This window comes from Armigeres subalbatus, chromosome 3, assembly GCF_024139115.2.
Source record: "Armigeres subalbatus isolate Guangzhou_Male chromosome 3, GZ_Asu_2, whole genome shotgun sequence".
NCBI classification, from domain to species: Eukaryota; Metazoa; Arthropoda; class Insecta; order Diptera; family Culicidae; genus Armigeres; species Armigeres subalbatus.
The window spans coordinates 120,762,536-120,787,878 of record NC_085141.1 but is presented as its reverse complement, the minus strand read 5'-3'; the positions used below and the strand labels follow the sequence as shown (position 1 = coordinate 120,787,878).

General features: G+C 42.9%; 2 protein-coding genes across 2 annotated transcripts in view; one reads left to right on the top strand and one right to left on the bottom strand.

The window, feature by feature from the left end:
• Positions 1 to 25,343, top strand: part of LOC134225748 (ichor) — a 295,162-nt gene that overhangs the window by 35,558 nt on the left and 234,261 nt on the right. Inside the window, exon 2 of the mRNA XM_062706091.1 lies at positions 25,067 to 25,118. The gene's annotated coding sequence lies outside the window, so the exon portion shown is untranslated. The remainder of the gene's footprint in view (positions 1 to 25,066; positions 25,119 to 25,343) is intronic.
• On the bottom strand, positions 93 to 4,162 carry LOC134221940 (uncharacterized). Its single transcript, XM_062701106.1, has 2 exons — positions 2,976 to 4,162; positions 93 to 2,907 (listed from the first exon to the last, which is right to left on the bottom strand). The coding sequence occupies exons 1-2, from the start codon at positions 4,160 to 4,162 to the stop codon at positions 93 to 95; spliced, it is 4,002 nt and encodes a 1,333-aa protein (XP_062557090.1).

Below are 25,343 nucleotides of genomic sequence, written 5' to 3'. Positions count from 1 at the left end.
TTACCTTTTTTCTGCCGTATCCTCCTTGCTCTGATATACTCACGCACACCATCGTCCAGGATGCTACCATTTCGCCTCGACAACATCGTTTCTTACGAAGCGGATGCACCATACCCGGGTGCGCACACCTCAGGGTTTCTTGATGCCGGCTGGTAGCGGTGCCAACATACTCCTCCCTGTATCTCTGGTGGGGCCTCTGCAACGCCGGTGTTACCATCCTGGACCGCCAGCACCGCTAGCTTCGTCACCGGTCTCCTAAACTTACCCTTAAGCGTCTGCACCATCGCTTGTCGAATTCGGCCGTTCGCCCCCGGGTAGACATCTAGCACGATGCCGCGGATCCAGCTCTTCCGCACTGCGTCGTCCGCGATGTACACCAGATCACCGCTTGCTATTGGTGGCACGTCAGTATGCCACTTAGCCCGATGATTTATCGACGGCAAATACTCTAACACCCACCGAGCCCATAGTTTGTCCGCCAAACGCTGTGACCGCTTGTAGCGGTCTCGAAGTGCTTCGGCTTCGCTCGTAGGTGGAACAGGATGTTCCTCACCGATCGTACCGACGCCACGAACAAAATGATTTGGCGTCAACGCTTCTTCTGTTCCCGGTTCCAGGCCGACGTATGTCAACGGCCGGGAATTAATTAGGTCTTCAGCCTCCGCAATCGTCGTCAGCAACACTTCGTCGGTTATTGTTCTCCCGTCGTTTAGCACGGTTAATGCTGCCTTCAGGGAGCGGACCAATCGCTCCCAGACACCACCCATGTGAGGTGCGCTGGGGGGGTTGAAGTTCCAGCGGGTTCTGGAATCCGTGAATTCGTCCTCACATTTTTCTCCGATTTGCTTCACAATCGCCTTGCTTGCAGCTTGAAAGTTCGTGCCGTTGTCGGAGTAGAATTCCAACGGTTTTCCTCGGCGGCACACGAGCCTTCGAATGGCCATCAAGCACGCTTGAGTCGTCAGGCTGTGAGCGACTTCAAGGTGAACAGCTCTCGTAGTCATGCAGGTAAACAAACAGATGTACCGCTTCTCCGATCTTCGACCGACTGTAACTGTGACTGGGCCGCAGAAGTCCACGCCGGTGTGGCTGAACGGTGGTAGTCCCGGCGTGACGCGCGACTCCGGCAATGGAGCCATTCTCGGTGTCCTCGCTCGGCATTTCTTCACCTTGCACCACATGCAAGACTTCCCGATCCGCTTCAACTCTGCTCGCAGGTTCTGAATGCTGAATCTTTGCCGGATTTCGTTGACGGCAGACTCCACGTTTCCATGTGCTACTCGGTGATGGTAGTATTCTAGCAGCTTGTCAGTCACCAGATGCTGTTTCGGTAGAATTATTGGGAATCGAAGCTCGAACGGCAGCGACGAACCTTGCGCTGCTCTACCTTCCATTCGCAGTACGTCCTCAGTGTCTAGGAACGGACTCAGGTTGTACAAACTGCTACTCTTCTCTAATTGCTGCTGCTGCTGTAACGGTAGCTGCCGGTTCTTTTTGATCGTCCTGATTTCGTCGCCAAAACAATCGGCCTGGGCTGACCGCCAGAGGTACGCCTCCGCCTTCTGGTACTCTTCACGTTTCAACGGTACCGTCGTCGATCGTACAGTTTTTATAACCGCCTTCTTCACCGCTTCTGTAGTTGGAACTGCTTCGATCTTGAATCCATCTTTTTTCCTTCGACAGTTCGACGCGAACCGATAGACGCATGCCACCGTCCGCACTAATACCCTCCACTTAGAAAATCGTTGCAGATCTACTATCGACATGGTGATGGCGATATCGTGGAACTGGACACACGCTCGAACCTCCTCGGCAACGTTTGGTGCGATGCTGTCCTGCTTCGGCCAACAATCCTCCGGCTGGTAGAGGAATCCAGGGCCGCGGAACCACGCAGCATCGGAATGCATGCTGTGCGCCTTCTCCCACTTCGTTAACGCGTCGGCCGCATTGCACTTAGTCGGCACCCAACGCCATTCCGCTATTTTCGTTAAGCTGTGTATCTCTCCGATCCGGAACGCCACGAACTGTTTATAACGACGGTGGTCGGAGTGGATCCACGAGAGTACGGTCTTCGAATCGGACCACATGAAACGACGCTTGACTTCTAACGTAAGAATCTCGCCGACGGAATTGGCAAGCCTCGCTCCTAGCGTTGCTGCTTGCAACTCCAAACGGGGAATGGACATGTGTTGCAACGGTGCTACCTTCGACCTTGACATTACTAGCGAGCATATCGGTCCCTCGTCTGTTTCAATTCGGATGTACGTTGCTGCTCCGTACGCGTCCTGGCTTGCGTCCACAAATGTGTGTAGCTGAAGACTGGCGTAGTCCAAAGAACGTCCACCGCAGAAATAGTAACGAGGAATTCGCACTTCCTCGACTTCCGGAAGCCTCCTGATCCACTGGTACCACTTCTCTGCCTCTTCATCGCCGATCTGCTGATCCCATTCGCATCCGCTTCGCCAGAGATCCTGAATCAGCAGCTTCCCGTAGAACGTAAACACGGAGAGTAATCCCAACGGGTCGAAGAAGCTCATCACGCAGCTCATCACGATCCTTTTTGTCGGCAGCTGCTCGCCGGACAGGAAAGGCACCAGGTCTTCCCTGAGCTTGGTCGAAAAGGAAAATTCGTCGTTCGCTGGGCTCCACACGATCCCCAACACCCGCTCGGAGCCGGACTCCTTATCCTCACCGAAACGCACGCACTGATTTTCCTTACGTTCTCCCATGGCCTCCAGAAACTCTCTGGAATTGGAAACCCAGTTTCGCAACTCAAAACCGCCCTTGGAATGGACGTATCTCACATCCTTCGCAAGTGCCACTGCTTCTTCGATTGTATCTGAACTGTCGAAATAGTCGTCGACGTAGTGATTTTCGACGATGGCTTTCGCCGCCGCCGGAATTGCCCTGCAAATTCTCTTGCATTACAGTTCTTCACGTATTGGGCTGAACACGGTGAACTCGTAGACCCAAACGTCGCTACGTCCATCACGTACACTTCCGGTTTCGCTGATGGATCATTCCGGAACAAAAATCTCTGCGCTCGTTTGTCTTCTTCTCGGATCCGTAGCTGGTGGTACATCTCCTTTATGTCCGCCCCGAATCCGACTTTTCGTTCACGAAACTTGCAAATTACCGCCGGCAAGGCGGTCAGCATATCCGGCCCCTTCAGCAGCTTCGAGTTCAAAGATACTCCTCTCACTTCTGCTCTTGCGTCCCACACTAGGCGAAACTTCTGCTTTCTCGGATTGTAGACGATATTCAGTGGCACGTACCACACTTTGCTGCAACCTAGCGCTTCTAGCTCGGACGACGTTGCCTTGTGTGCGTACCCCTTGACTAGATAGTCGGCGATCATGGTCCTCACCTTGAGGTACAGTTCGGGATCTTTACTGAGACGATTCTCCAGGCCAATCAGCCGCTTAACGGCCATGAGGTAGCTATCTGGGAACTCGGAGCAGTCGTTTTTCCACAGCAGTCCCGTTTCGAAGCGATCTCCTATTCTTTTTGTCGTCTTCCTCAGAATCTCTTTTGCTCTTCTGTCTTCTTCTGACTCGGGAAGCAAGGCCACAGAAATACCGGATTCTTCCAGAGTGTACTGACTCTTCAGCAGGTCGTGCAGCTCCTGGTTAGTTACCGAGCTACAAGCGTGATGTCCGACGATTCCACCTTCCGCGGCATTCGCGCCGGTCGGTCCGTAGACAGTCCACCCCAATTTCGACCTGACTGCTATCGGCTCTTCCGGCCGGTTTATCCTGGATTCAATCGGAGCGTAAAGATGGATATCCTTCAGCCCGATCAGAATCTGTGGCGTTGTTTGGGGAACATCTGCGATCGGCAGATCTCGAAGGTGGCTGTATTGCTTCACCACTTCCGACACAGCTAGTGAATGTTGCGGAAGCTTGAGACTCTCCACCGTGTGGGCACTCTTGATGAAGAAACGTTGCGCTGATCCTCGAGCGGAAATGAGCATGTTTACACACTGCGAGTCCTTCTCGACTCGTGAGACTCCAGCGGTCCACGTCACTCGTAGTGGCTGCGTTACACCACGAATTCTTAGTCGGTCGATCAGCGTGTTCTCCACCAGCGTATAGGAAGAACCTTCGTCCAGGAAGGCAAAGGTATTCACCGAGTAGATTCCGCTGTGCAGGGTGACAGGCATCATACGGAAAAATAACGGATGGCTTTGGTTGAATAGCGTGGATATTGCAGTTCGAGCCAGCCACTGATCTCGGTGGATGCAGAAGTGGATTGTGGCGCTCCTTGCACCCGCCGATGTTGCAACGAAAATTCAACTTGCAGCTGACAGTACCGTGCTCGTTCAGACACAGCTGGCATAGCTTCCATCTGCGAACCGCTTCCCCATCGCTCACTGTAATGGAGTCTACGGAACCTCTCGCAGTTACGGATTCGGTGATCTACTCTTCCACAGATCCTACACGGCCTTCTCTCCTTCGCAGGCGGACTCGAACTTATACTCTCCGCCGCGTCATGGGTGTGAATGTACCCTTCGCTTGCTCTGCTTCTCGGGTTCACCTTCTTTGAACCGACCTCTCCGGACCGGGATGCTTCTCCGTAGGCAGCCACTTCACTTGCATCCTTCACTATACGTGACAGGAAATTTGACAACGTCCGCAGCGTCACCACTTTGCTCTTCCTTCGGTATCGTACCCATTCCAGCTGCGTCCCTGCTGGCAGCTTCTCTATCAGCTCTTGAATAAGCATGGGGTTCACCAGATGCGAAGTTAACCCTGTAGCTTCTAGATGGTCAACGAGATGTTGCACCACCATGCCAAACCTGATGAAACTCGCCAATCGATCTGCTTTTGGAGGCACTGCATTGCGCACTTTCGCAAGCAGCATGTTCAATAGTCGCTCAGGTCGCCCATACAGCATCTGCAGCGTCTCTATTATTTTTGGGACTGACTTTGGTAGAAGCAACCTACTCCTGACCGCTTCCAGCGCCTCGCCTTTCAGGCATTCCTGTAGCCGGGCCAAATTTTCTACGTCAGAAAAACCGCATGCTTTCGTCGACGTCTCGTAGCTACTGACGAACATCGGCCACTCTTCTAACTTGCCGGTAAATGTTGGCAACTTCCTGGATAGAAACTGCCGAGCGGACATCTGCGCCTTCGTTGGTTCATACTGCCGATTTTGTCGACCACGCCTGACTTCTCCTTTCTTCCCACGTGACTTCTCCCAGCCTCTCTCTTCTTCAGACTTCTCCGAACTTTTTTCTTCCTTACAGCCCTTTTCCTCCTTCGATGAGCTCTCTTCGTCCGCGATGGAACTTCCTTCTTCTTCTTGGCTTACCTCCTCTTCAACGGACTGTTCTTCTTCTACTTCTTCGGAACTCATTTCAGATTCCGACTCTTCTTCCGCTATCTGCCACTTCTTGCTACGCTTCCCCTTTTCCGGTTTGGGAACCCCTGAACGTCCGACAGGCGTCGAATTTCCATCGTGCCCGATTAGAAAACTCTCCGGCAGAGTTGATGGATCTCCGATCGACTTTGGTGCGAGTTTCTGAGCAACTGTCGGCGTCGAGTGTTTGCGGTAGGCTCCTCTCGGATCGTTGAATTTCGCAATCGCTGCATCCGCTTTTCCGGGCTTTTTGTTCCCCGATTTTTTCTTCTCGAGGTTTTTCCCCAGCTTCGAATGCTCCAATTCCGCAATCTTCCTTGTGCCGCTTTTCGAGCTTCCCATTTTGACACCACCGACAGCTCCCTTTGACTCCTTTTTTCCAGTGTCCGTTTCCGTTCTCCGCTTTAGCTTCAACTGCTGCAGCTTCTCTTCCATCTCCGTCCGCATTTCGTCCAGTTTCCTCTGGTGGGCTTCTTCTTCGGCAATCTTCTTCTCCATTTGTGCCTTCTCGAACTCCAGTTCCATATCCCGCTTTTCCTTTTCCAGCTGCTGGCGCATCTCAAACAATTCTTGTTGGACCTCCAGGCGCTTCCGATGCAAAATTTTCTCTCATTCCTGTTCCCGCTTTCGAGCTTCTTTAACTCCTCTTGCAGCTCGATCGAACAGGAGTCATCACTACCACCTCCACTGCACTTTTGACAGCACCAAGAAATGTCCTTTACTTCTGCTGTGACGCCAACACAGCCGAAATGGTACCACTGTTGGCAGTGGTCACAAAAAACCATTTGGGACTCGGCATCATCCGGACGATCACAAGCCACGCAACTAAAACCTGTTTTATCAGGACTTTGCATATTGGGATTTGGTCGGAACATTATAAAATTTTCAAGCTGTTGCACAAACAAAGCACTGCTCTGGAAATTGGTGTTCATTAGGGTGGTCCAAAAAGGAGGAAACTTTTCACTTCAAAGAAACTAACGATGAAGTGAAAAGTTTCGAGTAACCGCCATGGATGAGCTAAAACGAAAGCTTGCGTTCCTTGAGGAGCAAAATAAGGCATGGCGGGCTCAACAACACGAAAACGAAAAGAGAGTCCGGCTGGATTATGAACGTAAGTTGAAGAAATTGGAAGAGGATTATGAGGCAGCCGCAAGAGAAATTGATTCAAAATTTAGTTTACGAAAGGAGTCAATAATATTAAAATATAGCGGACAAAGCATCAGTGAAAGATCGACAAAGGAAGAACAGCGAATTTCTTACAGCGACAATACGAAATCACCCGATGAGCTCGATAGTGCATTTCGCTTGTGTGCGGCAGCTTCCCACCGTAATACTCTGTGTAAAACATCTAAATTTCCGCTAGTGTGTGTCGCACATGACGATATAGACGGATTGAAGGCTACAACCCACCAAAACATATCAATCAAATCAACGAACGCAAACCGTACTGTTCAACTACGAATCGGAAGGAAATTGAAATACATTGAATCTGAACCGGTGGCGGTAGGTAAAGCGTTGCAAAGTGGTAGTGCTGTTGCGGGGACGACTGATCATCGGACAAACTTGGATAAATGCAGCCGATTGCGCACCGTCCTGAAGAATAAAAACGGAATGGAATTCGTGTATACAGCAGTTATAAACAATTTGGAGTGTCATCCGATGCAAAGCGGTTTGTTTTGCATGTTAGTGAAACATTTGAGAGAAAATGATGATCGTTTGGCGAAAACACAGATTTTTGATCCAGGCGGGACTGAAGCGAATAATTTCTGAGAGGGTGATGCTTTACAGTGAATAACAGACCAGTTCGTTGCTAGTTTCACGGGCGGGAGTGTTGAGAAGAGTTGAAATTATTAGTGAATTTGGCAACACTGGCTGTACTACAGGCACATATGTACATGCATACTGAAATATTAGTTTAAATTGCATTAGCTTAAGAGTTGTGATGTTGCTCTGGATCTTGGCTTAGAAACTAGTTTGTAAGTTGAATTATATATACAGAAATATCAATTAATAATATAAAATAAATCTAGCTTTGAAGCTTTGCATAATGGACAATGCTGTCAAGGAGGTTTCATTCGAGCCAGAGGAAAATCATCGCAACATTCATTTTATATAGTAAAACAATACAAAACCTGCAGGAATTGTTCCGGAAATTTTGTTGGAAGAATATTTCTGGCAATTTATTGAAAAATATAATAAGAAATACTTGAAAGACCTTCGGAAGAGTTTGCAACGGAAATTTCAAAGGTATTTCCAAATTAAATTTACAGAAGAACTCTGAAAGAAATGATGAATTTCTTAAAAGATTTCTGAAAAAAATCTTAAAGGAATATCCGAAGGTTTGAAAGAGTTTCTTATTAATTTTCCGGAAAAATGTCTGAAGGAATTACTAGAAAACTTTCGATTGAATTCCTGGGTGAAGTTTTAAAGAAATTTCTAAGAATTTCCAAAAATGTCTTCCTAGAGTTTTGGAAAAGATTTTTTAAGGAATCACTGAAAGAATTTCTTTAAGAAATCTCTAAAATAAGGAGTACCAGAAGGTTTTCCTGAAACAATTTCCACAGGCAGTTCCGAAGAGTTTTCCTTAGGAATTTCGAACAAATTCCCAAAAGTAAGATATGAAAGGAATTCCCGAAGAAATTTCTAGAAGAATTTTTGAAAAAATTCTTTGAAGAATTCGTTAAGGAATTTTCGACAGAATTTTTGAAGAAATTTCGAAAGGAATTTTCGAAGAAATTCCCAAGACGCAAGTATTTCTTAAGGGTTTTCCGAAGGGTTTCTTATAAGATTTTTTGAAGGAAATCCTAGAGTTCTTTTGTTGAAATTTCGATGGAATATCTTGATGCATTTCCCAAAGAATTTTTGAATCTATCTCCGAAGTAATATGATGAGAACTTTCTTGAAGAATGCCTTGGGGATTTTTTTTTTCATTTTTTCTTTTCGACAATCAATTTTCCAGTTTTTTACCAAAACCGATTCTGATCAACAATCAGAACAGCTTTCTAAGATGAGCACCCGAAAACGAATGGCAGATTTCCCCAAAACTATGGCATACTGCATGCAAAATAATCAGCAAAATTACATCATCATTATTTTAAATACAACGTGAATGACAAATCATACTTTAAGGTCACTCCTGACGAAATCCATGTTTCAAAGTGCTCGCGTTTTCGGGGGCACACCACTCGATACGGAAGCAACGCACAACTGTCATTCTTATAATTTCACGCATGCTGCGACGCAGCAAAGCAAAATCAACAAAAATGACAGTTGTGCGCCGTCTCCGTCTTTGAAACTTGGATTCCGTCAGGAGTGACCTTAAGATGATGATGTTTGGGTTCAATGTAGCGCCATCCAGTCGAATTTTCAAAAAAATTTAAAATGGTTTTTTATCATTAAATTAAGGGTCTATGAGTATGAAAAAAATATGTTGTCAGATTATTGAATAAATAAAAAATCAACATGTTTTTCACAATTCAAAAACCCAATTGGGTCCTAAAATAAAGAATCGATATTCGATTATTTTTTTCAGAGAACGATGAAGCCAATCATCCTGAACGCGTCATACTTTTTTGCGACTCAGAAGTCGATGGGACATTGTTTAATTTGAAATTTGAAAAAAGATGGAAAATACTTCCTCGACATTTTCGGTCTTGTTTGACGTACAGAATAAAGTGGTATAATATGGTTCAAACTCACTAGCAAAACATCGCAGGACACTTGGCTCAACCTTTGACAGTTAATATTATATGGGACTGATGTTTTGGGCTGATGGTTCATTCGTTCTTAAAAGTTTGTCTTTTCAGCAACAAGAGTTGCTCAGCCTAAAACCTGTCATAAAATGTCAGAAACACAAAATTATTATTTTTATTAACTTAGACTATTACCAGAATTTATATAACATCGGTTCATGAATTATTTACCGATGCACTATCGTTTGCAATCATAAACAAGGTAGGGCTTTATGACCCAGTGAAGGAATTTCAAAAAGAATCTTCGAAGAGAATTTTCGGAAGAACTCCTGGAGGAAATTCATGAGGGTAATTTCGAAGGAATTCCAAAAGTTTTCACTTAGGGCTTCCGAAGGGATTTCTTAATAAAATTGAAAAAAAGAATCATATTTAATGAAATTCTGGAGTAATTTCCGAAGGTATTCCTAAAACAATTTTCTTAGGTATTCCTGAGGATATTTCCGAATGGGTTTTCTTACAAAAGTGATATTATAACGAACGACCGATGTTTTCATTTGTTTTAGTGCATATATCTAGAATCTAGATTCAAATCATGGACGAAAAGACTTCAGTTTACCTATTTCAACAAAACAATATTCATTAAGCAAATTGGTGTGAGTTTTTGGGTAAGAAAATCGAACAAGGTTTCCCAATAATCGGTATTTTGATATTTGTCTTCTTATTGGCATAACATCCCCACCCTGGGACAGAGCTGCCTCACAGCTTAGTGTTCATTAAGCACTTCCACAGTTATTAACTGCGAGGTTGCAAAGCCAAGTTACCATTTTTGCATTTGTATATCATGAGGCTAACACGATGATACTTTTATGCCCAGGGAAGTCGAGACAATTTCCAATCCGAAAATTGCTTAGACTGGCACCGGGAATCGAACCCAGCCACCCCCATCATGGTCTTGCTTTGTAGCCGCACGTCTGACCGCACGGCTAAGGAGGGATATTTATAATGTACCTAAACTGTGAGATGTTTAAAACATACGTAGATAAACCACTATAAACTCATTTTTGATTATGCATTGAGTTATTCAGTCAATAAAATACGCTTCCATTTCAAACGCTTAAATACATAAAAATGTACCTAGGACACAGATAACCTAGGAGCACACAGGGAAGAATGACTATTGGATTTTCTGTTCGTTCAGAAAAAAATATGTTGTTATGACTACTTTTCTGAAAAGCAAGCCAGGAATATTTGCTAAGTCAGCTCAAGAGCTATTCCAGAGTATGATGTTTTTATTCTCAACTAATTGCTTCCTTGCTTCGTTGCTTTTTTATAACAAATCCCGTGGCAATACTAGAATAATAAAATTGGCTCCCAATTTCGTTCACAAGATCCTTTATTATTCTTTTGAATAAATCCCTCTCCGAGATATTCTGCTTGAAATGGGACAGAAATTCTCTACCTGGATTTGACATAGCGCTTTCTTGGAACTTCGAAAAAAAAAATCTATTGAGGTGAAACCACAAGAATATGTTTGACAGGGTATCCACAGGTTTCTCATGCTTCCCTTGAAATATTATCGGGATTTCTCCAAAGAATCATCAAACATTTTTTTGCGAATTCTTCAAAAAGTTCAATCCTTTTGGAAGCCTCTTCTTTTTTGATAGGAAACAAAGCTCATTCATAAATTTGCAAAGTAAATAACTTAAGATTTTGTTACAAAAAATCTCAATGTTTTATCAAGAAGTATCTCCAGACTATTATATCTGAAATTATTGCATGTTAACCTAGTATGAAAACGCATCACGTCCTTGTGTGCCACAAACTATAAATATGGAACTATAGAACTACTATAAATTGATATAGGCAACAGTCCAGTGTTTTGTTTAATAATTGTCGAAAAAACGTATGGCTTTTCTAATAATGACAAAAAAATATGATTCGCTGGTACGGATATTGATATGTACATGGGTTACTATTTGGTTAAGCCACTGCTGGTTGGGGCACAACCCAACTGAAAACACTTCTATATCAAAATGCAATAAGAATTCTGAAAACGTGTTTTTGCGTCACTGGACATCATTTGTGAGGTTTATATCGTAATCTATAGAGGTGTTCAAATGGCTGCCAGTTGACCCAAATAAAAACAGAACACAGAACAGAAGATAGCTAGGTCGAGATTGTTGCTCAATCTGAGAACGACTATAGTAGAACTTTCTCTAGAAGTCGAACTAGATTGTTATGAAGACTCCTCTATGCAAACGTTTTACTTGTTTTAGCAAATTGCTCAAGGCAAAGAAAATCTCGATTAACTTTTCAAAAGGACCTAAGTAACATTTTTTTTTCAAGAATTAATTTGAATATCGCAGTCAACAGAACAACATGAAAGCTTTTGATTGTACTACTCAATCTAATTCATAAAAAAAAAATTACTTAGGTCCTTTTGAAAAGTTAAGCGAAAATAGATTAAGGGGAGCTCCTAAACATCGTGGTTAGATACTCCAATGACATTTGAGATTTTTTTATGATTGAGATTTTTGACAATTTTTGAATGGCATCAAGTGGCCATCTCGTTTAACTGATGCATAATGTAAAAATACCCATGAATAGCGTTACAAATAAGACAATAAAGCAGTGTTTGCTTAGCTAGGGCATATTGCCCTTCCCTTCCCCTATAAAATGCACTTACAAAATGTGGTGTGCTTCGCTGAAAATAGAAGCTCAAAGTTTTTGTAAGGTTCCCTGGAAACCCTCCATTCAGGTTAAACTAAGTTCAGCCTTCCGCTTCCGCGATAAATTTCGTCATACAATTACCGTGCCCTACTGAGTTACGTTTCGAGCACGCGGTCCGCTTTTACTAACGAAGCTGGCCATTTATCCAATCAGAAGCCGCCAGCCCAGTAAGCGCCGAGCTAATTGAAGAGTACACTCCAACTCCACGGATGGAAACAGATACCACTGTGAAAATAAAATAAATTGCCCATTTCCCCGCTCATTCGTTTAGAAACCTTCCCATCCCATTCATAATTACATTATCGGTTTCTTCAATCTCGTTTCGTTGGGGTTTTCTTCGACCATGACCACAAACCACATTTCTGCGGTGTTTGTGTGCTGTGTCCGCTTACTCGACCTCGAAACCATCAAGAGCACCAAATCTTCAGCCGGTCGCTCTGTGGTGGATCATATCGCCCATCCCAACAGAGCTTCACTTTGTTTTCTTTCGTCTCTTGGTTATGGATTCACCACACACGGGAATACTTTTAGGTGAGAAAATGGCCAATCGTAACCAGCGGAATTCGTTTTGGGGTCAAACTATCTTAATCGATAGTTTTATCTGAGCGCTTGGCACGAGATGGAGTCATTAGCAGATGTGGAATTCTAGCGGATAACAAAGTTTTTGGGCATAAAAATCCTAGATGAATGCACCAATGAATTGATAAAATTGAAAATGTATTGAAAATATTTAGGAGGCTTTTTTCTATAGTCTACGACCAAAAAACAAGCTCTGTCATATTAAAATTAGGATTTACCACGCGGGTCGATGGACCTTAGCATGGTACGGATTTCATTGTTTTTTTTTTAACAAAACTAATTAAAACGAGTAACATATTTGTGAGTATATAACAGTTACTTTTTAAATAAAGTCTCAAAAATCAATTGAAACGAATTGAAAATATTTAGAATATTAATTTTCTTTCCCTGGCCAATCTCTTACGCACAAGTAACGCTCGATTCATTCTGAAAGGCTCCCAGTTTCTAATTCCAATGATCTCTGCTCGTAAAGTATAACAATTAGATAATATCAATAAAATCACTGACCTTTTTGTTAGACGATACTTTGAATTATGTGCTTAAACAATGTAAAAATCTCCAATTTGTCAGTGAACCAGTTGGTGATTATTTTACTAAAATTCAGTAAAAATCAATTCTCAGCGATGTCTTGCAAAACTTCATCAAAATTCGGAAATCATTGCCAAGATATCAATGATAGGCATATCAGCTCTTCTTATCGATGAACTCCTACACCATGATGCTTCTCTGAAATGGATCCTTAGCATGTTAATATACTCATAGGCGTAGGAAAAAAATAAGATTTCATAAAAAAAATCTTATAATTCTTGGGAGACCGTCTGTCGTCGTCATTATCGGCAACGCTTACTTGGCGAGATGAGCATTAATCACTATGAAGAGCTCAAAGAAAGATACACACCGGAGAACCTGTGAAAAGGTTAAAACGCAGACCCAAGCATTCCCTTTTCCCTTTGCTGGTTGGGATCGAATACTTTGGAGAAACGATCGCCCGAACGGGCGTGGAATTTGGAATGGTTGTAGGGCCCTGCCCAAGGGGCATCTGAATCAAAAGCGATTCATTAGCATTTAGCGGTGTTGTTGTAAAACGAAACGGAATCAAGTCACATTTGGGGTGCGTTGGAAAAATTTATGAGGCGCTGATTGCTTTATGCTTTGATGATTAACGGATCAACGGGTTTTTGAAACAAATCGAATTAAGCCTTGGACACTAATGAACTTACAATTAAAATGTTTTGAGCCGAAAGTCGCGTACCATACGCCCGTCTTATTGTGTTAACGATGATACTCGTTGATTATGGTAGGTATTTTAATTTTTTGTACCGAACACTTGAAAAATAGCTTAATTTTCTTCATGAGTGGGTCACAACCTGGAGAAGATCAGCCGACGCATCGTGCTAAATTACAGACTATGGTGAATGCAACATCTATTGCTCAAAGTAGGAAGGGCATTTAAAGATGGAAATATGTTCACCCAACCAGTGGATGGCAGATTTTTATACAATTCTGCATGAAAACCGTGCAAAATCTTTATAAAATTTTGGCATATACAAATTCGGAAGATTTAAATACAATCATCGTGTTAAAATCTGAAAATTTTGTAATATGGTAATACAGTAACTATATAAAAAGCTCACATTTCTTGTATTTAAACCTTGCAGAATTGTGTATACCAAGATTTTATACAAAAATTGTATGATTTGTTTTTTGGATGTAAACAGTTTTATAACGAAATCGTTTTCAATTAATTTGTTGGTTTCATGAGCATTTTTAAACCATAGAATAACTAATATTTTTGATTATTGTTATGCACTACCAAAACACACTTATTTGTATGAAATCACTATGAAACTCAGATGTCTGCATAGGGGGCTCATATTGGTCGTATTTCCTCTACTTGGCTAATTGAGGGACTTGATCTTATTGCTATAATATAATCATTATTTTTTCATCTGTTGTAAATTCCAATGTTAACTGTGAATAATACTCCTCCACCCTAAACTCTTTAGCTTATGATAAACTTTATATTTGATTGTCCACAAACCAGTTTCAATGATAATTTCGCTATCACAACATACTCAAAAATCAGGTATTGAATCCTAAAGCGAAAGAACAAGTCTCTCACTTATCATCTCTGTATACATATACGATATGTAGCATACCGTGGGAGACTTTTTTCGCAAGCTGTCATGATAAAGAACTGATTCGGGAGGCTATACCCCATGATAAATTTTTTTTAGAATGCTTCAAATGCGAGGAGCACTGGCTCTGATGATGCATTTCAACTTGTTCTACACAGCTGTGCAGTAACCAGCACGAAAGGAGCGAGAACAAATCGAGAATCACCATTTTTCTGTAGGGGTGTCTTTCCGATTCTGTTTTTTCGCACTTGTATACAAGTTTGATAAGTTTGTTATCATGGCTTGTTATGATTCAGAACAGTTTTGCCTCTCTTTTATCGTTGTTCGTTATCTATTGAGAGTGATTTCTGTAAACTCTGTCGAAAATACTAACGTACACTCAGAAATAGATCAAACTATACATACATACATTGGCGCAGATAAGGGGGTCCAGGGGGCTTAGCACTCCCCAAAAAAATACCACCCCCGCAGGATTTGAAAAGTTAGCTAGCAGTGATATCAATTGTTAACATATAGCATCATGAATTGGTGACAAAGTTTGAAGATCTCTCATATATAATGTGACCAGATATATTTTGTGCCAGCGCGGGACAATTTTTTTTAAATCCTTGTTTTTATTCAAAAATGTGCTTAAGTCAAAACTTTAAAATTTGATAAACCCCTCTGGAACTCGCTTGGACCTGGATCAATCACACAATCCCAACTCTGTTGTGAATGAATCTGTTCAACTTTTAACAACGGTGCGAGTTCCTGATGGTTAAACTTATTTGTATTGGTTGCATGATTCATTTAGCTAACATTCAAAGCGATCGTATTATTCGTTTTATGCAATTAGGCAGAGCGCTCAAATTTGCTTAAAATGCCTACATCTTACTCATGTTTTTCATTATTCCCCGCAAACTGACAGACGATTCATCATTAATTTTTCCATAAGCTTGAAACAAAAAAAAAAGATCCGAGCTATATAAAATTCGTCGAACTTGCTCAGATTTCAAGTGAATATTAAAAAAATAACAACATACGAACACGATGTGAGTTGAAATTGTTGAGCTAGTAGGATGTAGGATCCCATTCAGAGATCTTGAGTCAATCGAGCATTGAGTACTGTCAGAATCTGTGCCAAAGGAGCATTGTTATTTTTTTTTATTATTTCTAGTTGGTGACTTCTACTGTAGTGTTTATTTTCGAGATTTTTCGGCTATGCAGTCTGATTTATTAGAACATATTTTTAAATTTTGTCCAGCGTTTCGTCATCGGGTTCGATGTCTTCTTCCAGGAGAAAAAAATTGATCGCTTTTTGTTAAGTATGATAGGCGTTCCGTTACAAAGAGCAAACATTTTTTTCCCTGAAGAAGACATCGAACCCGATGCCGAAACGTTGGACAAAATTTAAAAATTTGTTCTTATAAATCAGACTGTATAGCCGAAAAATCTCGAAAATTTATTATTTCTGTGAATTTTGAAATGATTTCAGTTCTTCACTTTAAAAGCATTGTTATTGTTGCAGATTGAGTAAAATATTCCATTTCACTTATTATAGCTCTATTAGTAGGTATCCAATTAAACATCTTTCCTCGTTCTCGTGTCCATGTGGATTTTACTAGGACTACTAGAATACACCAAAGCAGGCTTGTCAACTCGCTAGAGTTTAGGACGAAATAAAATTGGAAACCAGCAAACACGTGTTTTAAGGCCGCTCGGCGTTGCACTACCACAGTTATAAATTTGTTGGAGACGGAAAGATACAAATGACGTTGATGACAATATGAGAAACCCCTGGAGAAACCTCTTCTCTGTGTTTCTCTCTCACATCTTCAATGAAATTATCATTAGTAACAAACAGAGTAAGGAAGAGCTAAACAAATTTGTTTAGCTCTTCCTTAAGCCCCAAACGCAATACAACGGAACGGCAACGGAAAACGGAAAATTTGGCATTTAGCCCATGTATTTTCTGTCAAATTTTCCGTAAGAAATATAATTTGGACGCACAAAAAAGGTTTAAACAACATACGAGTGTGGCCGTGGCGTTGGGTGAAAGACCACTCATCAAGCCTCCGGAGCGATGCTTTGTATGTGACGAAAATCTAAAATCATTAATCAATATAATAAATTTTCAAATGATAAATATTAAATTTTTATTTATGAATTAATAAATTTTTCTATCTATTAAATATTTCTTTATTTCGCGGGATATAATCTTGAAATAAGTGAAACGCGGGACATTTCGCGGCACTCTTTTCAGCGCGGGACAAATGGCGAAAATACGGGACTGTCCCGCGAAACGGGGGACGTCTGGTTACCTTACTCATATTTACCCTATCATAATGAAATGAGTGGAAGACAAATGGGCTTGTTTCTCATAACGGAGACGAGCCAGCCTCGGGCTGCAAGTCTCTTAAATAAAGCTAAAAAAAAATTGTTTCTCATTTCTGAGAAAAATTCCTGTGCGTCAGAAAAATTATACTTGGTGTTAATTATGAAAAGCCAATATCTAATTGATTTGAAAGCATCAAAGTAAGCTTGATGTGAACAACAACGGAGACCCACCAAAATATCAATCAAAGTAATCGTGGTACTTCGCCAGCAGTCAAAGACATGTGATTATTCATCACGGATTGGAGTGACAGTTTTCCAGCAGACTTCCGCTTGCTAGGCAGCATGATAATCTCCACAATTCCCATCAGCATCCGAGAAGGATTCTCATCAGAATTCCTAGCAGAATCCGAGAAGAATTCTCATTGGAATCTCTCAAGAATTCCTTTCAGAACCATCGAAGCATTCCAATGAGAATCCAAAAGAATTGACACTGGATTCCTTTCGGTTTAATTGAGCGATATCTTTGGTAATCTGTTGGGGATACCCTTCTTAACCCATAGAGGATTTGCTTTAGAATCTCTCGTTGATTCGCTTCGGAATTGCTTCGACGATTTGTTTCGGAACTGTTCGGAGATTTGCTTCAGAATTTCTTGACAATTTGAATCAGAATACTTTGACGATTTGCTTCGGAATCCCTCGACGAATTGCTTTGGATTCATTCGACTATTCGCTTCGAAATACATCGACGATTTGCTTCGGAATTCCTCGAAAATTTAGTTCGGACTCCCTCGACAATTTACTTCGGGATCCCTTGACGATTTGCTTCGAAATCCATCGATGATTTGCTTTGGAATCCCAGAAAACATTTGCTTCAACATCCCTGGAGGATTCCTTTCGGAATCGCAAGAGGACCTTTTCGGAATCCCTGGAGGATTAATTCGAAGTCCCTCTCAACCAGGCATGTAAAATGTCATCTGCATGTCATTTGACTAATTTGTTCATAACTTTCTTTAGAAGCTAAATTTATTCCATAATTTTAGATGTACTCATAACTCTTGAGTAGGGCTATATTTTTGTCCAAGGGTACATTGCTCTAAATATAACATCTGAGGCTGGAGAGTGAAAACTCTCCAAAATGTCACGTGTCATTTGACATAATGTCATTTGAATGACATTTTGCCTCCCACGCCCCAGATTACATATTTACAGCAATTCCTTGTTAGACAAAGTTGTAGACACATTTAAGCGCTATAAGTTCGTCATACATCATGAATTGATAGCTACCGTCTGGGAAAAGTTCTGGGAAAATTATACAAACGAATGCAAATGACATTTTACAACACTGCTCTCAACCATTTGCTTCGGGATCCCTGGACAGATTGCTTTGTAGTCCTTCTACGATTTGCTTTTAGATATTTTCGTTAGAATTACTGAAATATTCCTGTCGGAATCTCTGGAAGATTTCCGTCGAAATCTCGGGAGGATTTGGAATCCCGAAACTTTCCAAAAATCCCTTCGAACTCCCTAGAACATTTCTGTCGTAATCCCTGGTGGATTGCCTTCATTATCCCCGGAGGTACCCTTCGGTATGCATGGAGAATTCCCGTCGAAATCCTTAACATTTACGTCGGAATTACTAAAAGGATTCTCATCGGAATCCTTGGAAGAAAGTTGCGTTTTTTTTTTCATTTGAGATACATAGAACATTTTATAAAATATGCAAAAATATCAACTGCGTGATTGGAAACATAATGAGATGGCAAAATGGTCAAGGATTTTTGAAAGGAAGCTCAAAATAAAGGTAATAGATGCAGGAGCTATCCCCCCCCCCCCTATGCATAAGGGGTAGTTACGCCTATGTATACATACAACAAACAAATAAATATTTTTTTATATGTGCAAAGTTTATACTAAGCTAGCTTTGAAAAGAAATCTATAAACAATTAACAACATTTTCACAGAGGATACGGAGCCCGTGCAAGAGAAAATAACTCAAAATTACCTAATTCTGTTATAAACTTGCCTTGCTTATTCATTATTTATTACCGAAGTGGCCTGTGCAATAAATAAAAGTCTTCTCCATTCAGCTCGCTCCATGGCTGCGCGTCACCAACCACGCAGTCTGCGGAGGGTCCGCAAATCGTCCTCCACCTGATTGATCCACATTGCTCGCTGTGCACCTCGCCTTCTTGTTCCCGTCGGATCGTTGTCGAGAACTATTTTCACCGGGATACTGTTCGACATTCTGGCTGCGTGCCTGGCCCACCGCAGTCGTCCGATTTTCGCGGTGTGAACGATGGATGGTTCTCCCAACAGCTGATGCAACTCGTGGTTCATTCGCCTCCTTCAAATACCGTCCGCCATCTGCACCCCATCATATATGCTATGCAGAACTTTCCTTTCGAAAACTCCCAGTGCGCGTTGATCCTCTACGAGCATCGTCCATGTCTCGTGTCCGTAGAGAACTACCGATCTGATATGCATTTTGTAGATAGTCAGTTTGGTATGGCGGCGAACTCTATTCGATCGGACCGTTTTGCGGAGTCCAAAGTACGTACGATTTTCTGCCATGATGCATCTCCGAATTTCTCTGCTGGTATCGTTATCGGAGGTCACCAGTGAGCCCAAGTACACGAATTCGTCAACCACCTCGATTTCGTCACCACCAATACAAACTTGTGGTGGGTGGCTTACATTGTCCTCTCTTGAACCTCTTCCTATCATGTACTTCGTCTTCGACGTGTTGTTGACTAGTCTAATCCGTTTAGCTTCGCTTTTCAGTCTGATGTAGGCTTTCTCCATCCTCTCAAAGTTACGTGCCATAATATCAATTTCGTCGGCGAAACCAAATAGCTGGACGGACTTCGTGAAAATCGTACCACTCGTGTCAATCCCTGGCCTACGCATTACTCCCTTCAAAGCGATATTGAATAGCAGACACGAAAGACCATCATCTTGCCGTAACCTTCTGCGCGTTTCGGAGGGACTCGAGAATGTCCCTGAAACTCGAACTATTCACATCACCCGATCAATCGTCGCCTTGATCAACCGTATCTGTTTATCCGGAAATCCGTTTTCGTGCATTAGCTGCCATAGCTGATCCCGATCAATTGTATCATATGTGGCTTTGAAGTCGATAAATAGATGATGTGTGGGCATAAGGGTGTTTCAAAAAATCGATTTTGCTCCACAGCGCTCATCTGATTCTGTATCATGTTCTGAGTGTCCTCTGAAAATTTGAGCTCATTTGAATTAAAACTGATTTAGCACAAGCCGTTTCAAGTTTGCATGCAAATTAGTATGGGAGAGTTTATTTTTTCATTATACTGTCAATGACGCTTCCCCATTAAGCGCAGGTTAAAAGAAAACCTACATATCTAGAAGGCATACTCAACAGCTTTCACCCAACGAAAACTGCATGTTGATTAATCGCCCCAATAATTAGTACCTAATCGATTTTAAGAAATGTTGCGAATCTTTAGTCATGATCGTTAAACTTCTTTGAGGGCATCACTGAATTGTGCAGTGCAACATAGTACCCTGAATTTGTGTGTGCTATCTTTCGCACCACGTGCAGTAATGTTGCCTGTTGAGGAGTTACGCAATTAGTTCCAGAAAACCACGGCATAGATTAAATTCGAAAACTAAGAAAATTATGTTGAGCTTTTTAGTGGAATGTCTTCACTTGTCATAAGACGAGTTTGTACAATCCCATTGAATTCCACCACTTAATTGTATCTTGACAGATACGTATTTCGACCTCAACAGTAAGGCCGTCTTTAGTGCCTTGTACTTGAATCGACAAGTATCTATTAAGATACAATTAAAAGTGGTGGAATTCAGTGGGATTGTACAAACTCGTCTTATGATAAGTTCGATTAATAATTATTGGAACGATTAATTAACATGCGGTTTTCAATGAGTGAAAGCTCTTGAGTATTCCTTTTAGCTATGTAGGTTTTCTTTTAACCAGCGCTTAAGGAGAAAGCGTCATTATCAATATCATGAAAACATAAATTCCTCCATACTAATTTGCATGCAAACTTGAAACGGATTGTGCTAAATCAGTTTTAATCCGAATGAGCTCAAATTTTTAGAGGACACTAAGAACATGATACAGAATCAGATGAGCGTTGTGGAGCAAAATCGATTTTTTGAACCACCCTAGTTGGCACGTTGTATTCGCGGCATTTCTGCAATACCTGACGTACGGTGAACACCTGGTCCAGTGGTAGAACGTTCGCCCTTGAATCCCGCCTAGTACTGCTCCACGAACTCTCTTGCAATTGGTGTTAGACGGCATAAAATTTGGGAGAGTACCTTTATTGCGCGGTAGTTTCTACAATCCAGCTTATCACCTTTTTTGTAGATGGGACACACGACACCTTCCATCCACTCCTGCGGCAGAATCTCATCCTCCCAAACCTTGGTAATTACCCAGTGCATCGCTCTAGTCAGTGAGCGCAGCACCACCTAACCACCGTGTTTAAACTGCTCTCCTGGTAGTTGGTCCACTCCAGGGGCATTGTTGTTTTTCATCCTGCCGATCTCCTCCTGGATTTCCTGGAGATCCGGAGCAGGAAGACGTATGTCCTATTTGCGCGCTCCCAAGGTCATTACCATACCGCCATCTTCGTCTGCCACATCGCCATTCAGGTGCTCTTCGTAGTGCTGCCGCCACCTTTGGATCACCTCACGCTCGTTCGTAAGAAGGTTTCCGTTTATGTCCTTACACATATCAGGCTGTGGCACGTGGCCCTTACGTGAACGGTTTAACTTCTCATAGAGCTTTTGTGTGTTATTAGCGCGGTACAGTTGCTCCGTCTCTTCACGGTCTCGATCTTCCTGCTGGCGCTTTTTCCTCCGGATTATCGAGTTTTGTCTGTTCCGCGCCCGTTTATATCGTGCCTTGTTCGCCCTCGTGCGGTGTTGCAGCAATCTCGCCCATGCTGCATTCTTCTCTTCTACTAACTGCTCACATTCGCCGTCATACCAGTCGTTTCTCTGATCTGGTGGCACCGTGCCAAGTGCAGCGGTTGTGGTGCTACCAATGGCGGATTTAATATCTCTAGCCATCTTCAAGAGACGCTGCGCCTAGCTGCTCTTCCGTTGGGGAGTGCCACTTCCAGCTGCTGCGCGTATTCTTTGGCTAGTCTACCGTCTTGTAGCCGCTCAATGTTAAGCCGCGGCGTCCGACTTCGAAGCGTGTTGTACACCGTCGAGAGTTTTGAACACAGACATACTGCAACGAGGTAATGGTCGGATTCAATATTTGGTAAGTGCGGACGTTCGTGATGTCGGAGAAGAATTTACCGTCGATTAGAACGTGGTCGATTTGGTTTTCCGTTTCTTGGCTAGGTGTTCTCCATGTCGCCTTGTGGATATTTTTGCGGGGAAAGAAGGTGCTTCGGACTACCATTCCGCGGGAGGCTGCAAAGTTTATGCATCGTTGGCCGTTGTCATTCGATACGGTGTACAGTCTATACATTTCCTCCCTTCCAACCTGTGCGTTCATGTCACCGATGACGATTTTGTCGTCCCCTTTGGTAGAAGGTAGCCGCTCGATGCCCGCTTTTTCACACTTTCTGTCCTGTCCAGCAAATCGGGGATGTAATTCATCGTAGATCATGCTGTCGCAACCTGCGAAACCTAGCGACTTGCAGTTCTATGTTCCAAGGTTCCAATCGTGATCCTTTATTCGTCGCCTAGGTCTTTGCCGATTATATCGAGTCGCATTATCTCTTATATTGTTCGTAATTATTGGTTTTCCAGGCGGCTTATTGGGCCTGCGCAAACCTCCTGTCTCGTCGGAGGGCTGTCGTGTCAGGGCTGTTTAGCGTCCCACCTAACACCAGGACTTGGGCTTGTGCGCTTTGAGCGGCACACGGTCGCTTACTTGCGGATACATGCAGCTTTTTATAGGAATTTAACAGGGCCCACTGTCAAACCCCACCACATCCTAGGCAAGCCCCACAACTCGCAGATGGCCTGGGGAGGGATCGTCAAGCCCTTGGACATGGTCCCTGCTGCCCAGCTGCCCTGCTGTCTCCGCTTCCGTCTATAACGTTCCACGTTCTGCCGGATACCTTGCTGCGTCCTTCTCTGCACCTTTCATCGAACCAATCGTTCCGTCGACTTCGTCCCATATACCCGACGTTGTTCTCCGCTGCGTCGTTAATGGCTGCTTTGACTGTATTCCAGCAGTCCTCAAGAGGGGCCCCATCGAGCTCACCCGGCAACGCTGCCTCAAGATGCTGCGCGTATGCAGTGTTGACATCAGGTTGCTTCAGTCGCTCTAGGTCGTACCGCGGCGGTCGTCGGTACCGAACATTATTGATGACGGATAGTTCTGGGCGCAGTTTAACCATCACCAGATAGTGGTCAGAGTCGATGTTAGCGCCACTATATGGCAGACGTCGATAATGTCGGTGAAGTGCCGTCCATCAATCAGAACGTGGTCGATTTGTGATTCTGTCTGCAGTGGTGATCTCCAGGTGTACCGATACGGGAGGCTGTGTTGGAAGTAGGTGCTGCGAATAGCCATATTCTTGGAGGCGGCGAAATCAATTAGACGTAGGCTGTTTTAGTTCGTCAGCCGGTGAGCGAACTTCCCAATAGTCGGACTCAACTCTTCCTCTTGGCCAACCTGAGCGTTCAAATCTCCTATGATGATTTTGACGTCGTGGCTTGGGCAGCTGTCGTACTCACGTTCCAGCTGCGCGTAGAATGCGTCGTTATCATCATCAGTGCTTCCGAAGTGTGGGCTATGGTCGTTGATTATGCTGAAGTTGAAGAACCGGCCTTTGATCCTCAACCTGCACATTCTTTCATTGATCGATCACCACCCGATCACGCGTCTTTGCATATCGCCCATCACTATGAAAGCTGTTCCTAGCTCGTGTGTGTTGCCGCAGCTCTGATACATGGTATGATTACCTCTAAACGTTCGCACCATTGATCCCTTCCAACAAACCTCCTGCAGCGCTACGATGCCGAATCCACGGTCCTTGAGCACATCGGCGAGCATGCGTGTGCTCCCGATGAAGTTGAGAAATTTGCAGTTCCACGAACCGAGTTTCCAATCGCTAGTCCCTTTTCGTCCCAGTGGTCTTCGCCGATGGTTCCGGTCCGTACTCTCTTATTGTTTGTTCGTTTCCTACTACTGACACCAAACCCCCTAAATTTCCGGAGGACCATTCCTCCTTATTCCCGGTGGACCATGGTGCACAGTTTCACCTAGAGTTCCTCGCTTGCACTCGGACGATGATCAGCCGCCCCTAAAATGGAGAACAGACGCTGTTGTGTGCCGATCCTGACATGGAGAACAGACGCTCAGTAAGATTGGCACCTCCGGAAAGAAGCAAACATATATTAGGCAATGGGATAGGACCCATACAATGGTAATATTGAATAATCTTCCAATCAAATCACGCATCTGCTCTCTTATGTTTGAAAGAAAGTAAGATGCTTGCTTAACTGGTTTCATCGACCGGAAGAGATGATAAGTTCTAGAAGTGTTGTAAAACCGGAAATTCCGCCCAGGTAATTAAAAACAAAATGTTTATAGCAATCAGAAGGTTGTACACCTAACCTAACCAACTCAGAAATAGGAATGTGCGCATGAAACCAACAAGAATCGTACAATGCTTGAATTAAAAATACAGAAGTTAAAACAAATATCTTTGAATGTAGTGGGCCCAGTAAAACATCATCATAAACCTTAAACAATAATCTTTGACTTTGCTGAAGACACTTTGTTGCTAAAATGTCATCTTCAAGGTGAAAACATTTTTCCCTCCTAATTTCCCGGCGTGGCCCACGTGGATCTGGTGGTTTTTGGGCTTCGATAGTGGGTTGGCGGTTGTGGATTGACCGAATTCATGCCGGAACATGGACCTGTCTGAGATGCTCGGCTTCGATGACGGCAAGCATCGGCGGTTTCAAGCTGATAGGGAAATTTTCATATGGAATCTTTCAAATCTGCCTTCAAATTCCCAACGAGAAATAATTTGAAACTCTTCAAGAAGTTCCACGGAAAACGCTCACAAATTTAGATTCTAAGAATTCACGAAACATCTTTCAAATTGAATTATGAACTGTGCATATATACAGCACATGTTATGATATCGGCAACCTGCTACAATGATGAATGAGATACTTTTTGAAAGTTGTATTATGTAATAAAGTTATAGTAATAAATAATGAATTATTCCCTAACCGTTAATTTTCTTTTATTGCTTGTCTTTTCAGTGTGCCAGTTATACGGATGAAGTGCAAAGATGATCCCAGTTTTCCCTAACAGGTAATTCGCATATAGACAAATTGTAAGCCTTCTTTTTTTGAACCGTAACTTTCCTCAAGGACAAGCCTCCCGGAATCAAAAACTAATGTCACTAACGTTTTAAAGGGCACCGTAATCAACACGGAAGCAACGTACAACTGTCATTTTTACGTCATCTCGCGCATGCAGTGATGCAGAAAAGCTGTAATAATAAAAATGACGGTTGTGCGTTGCTTCCGTATTGAT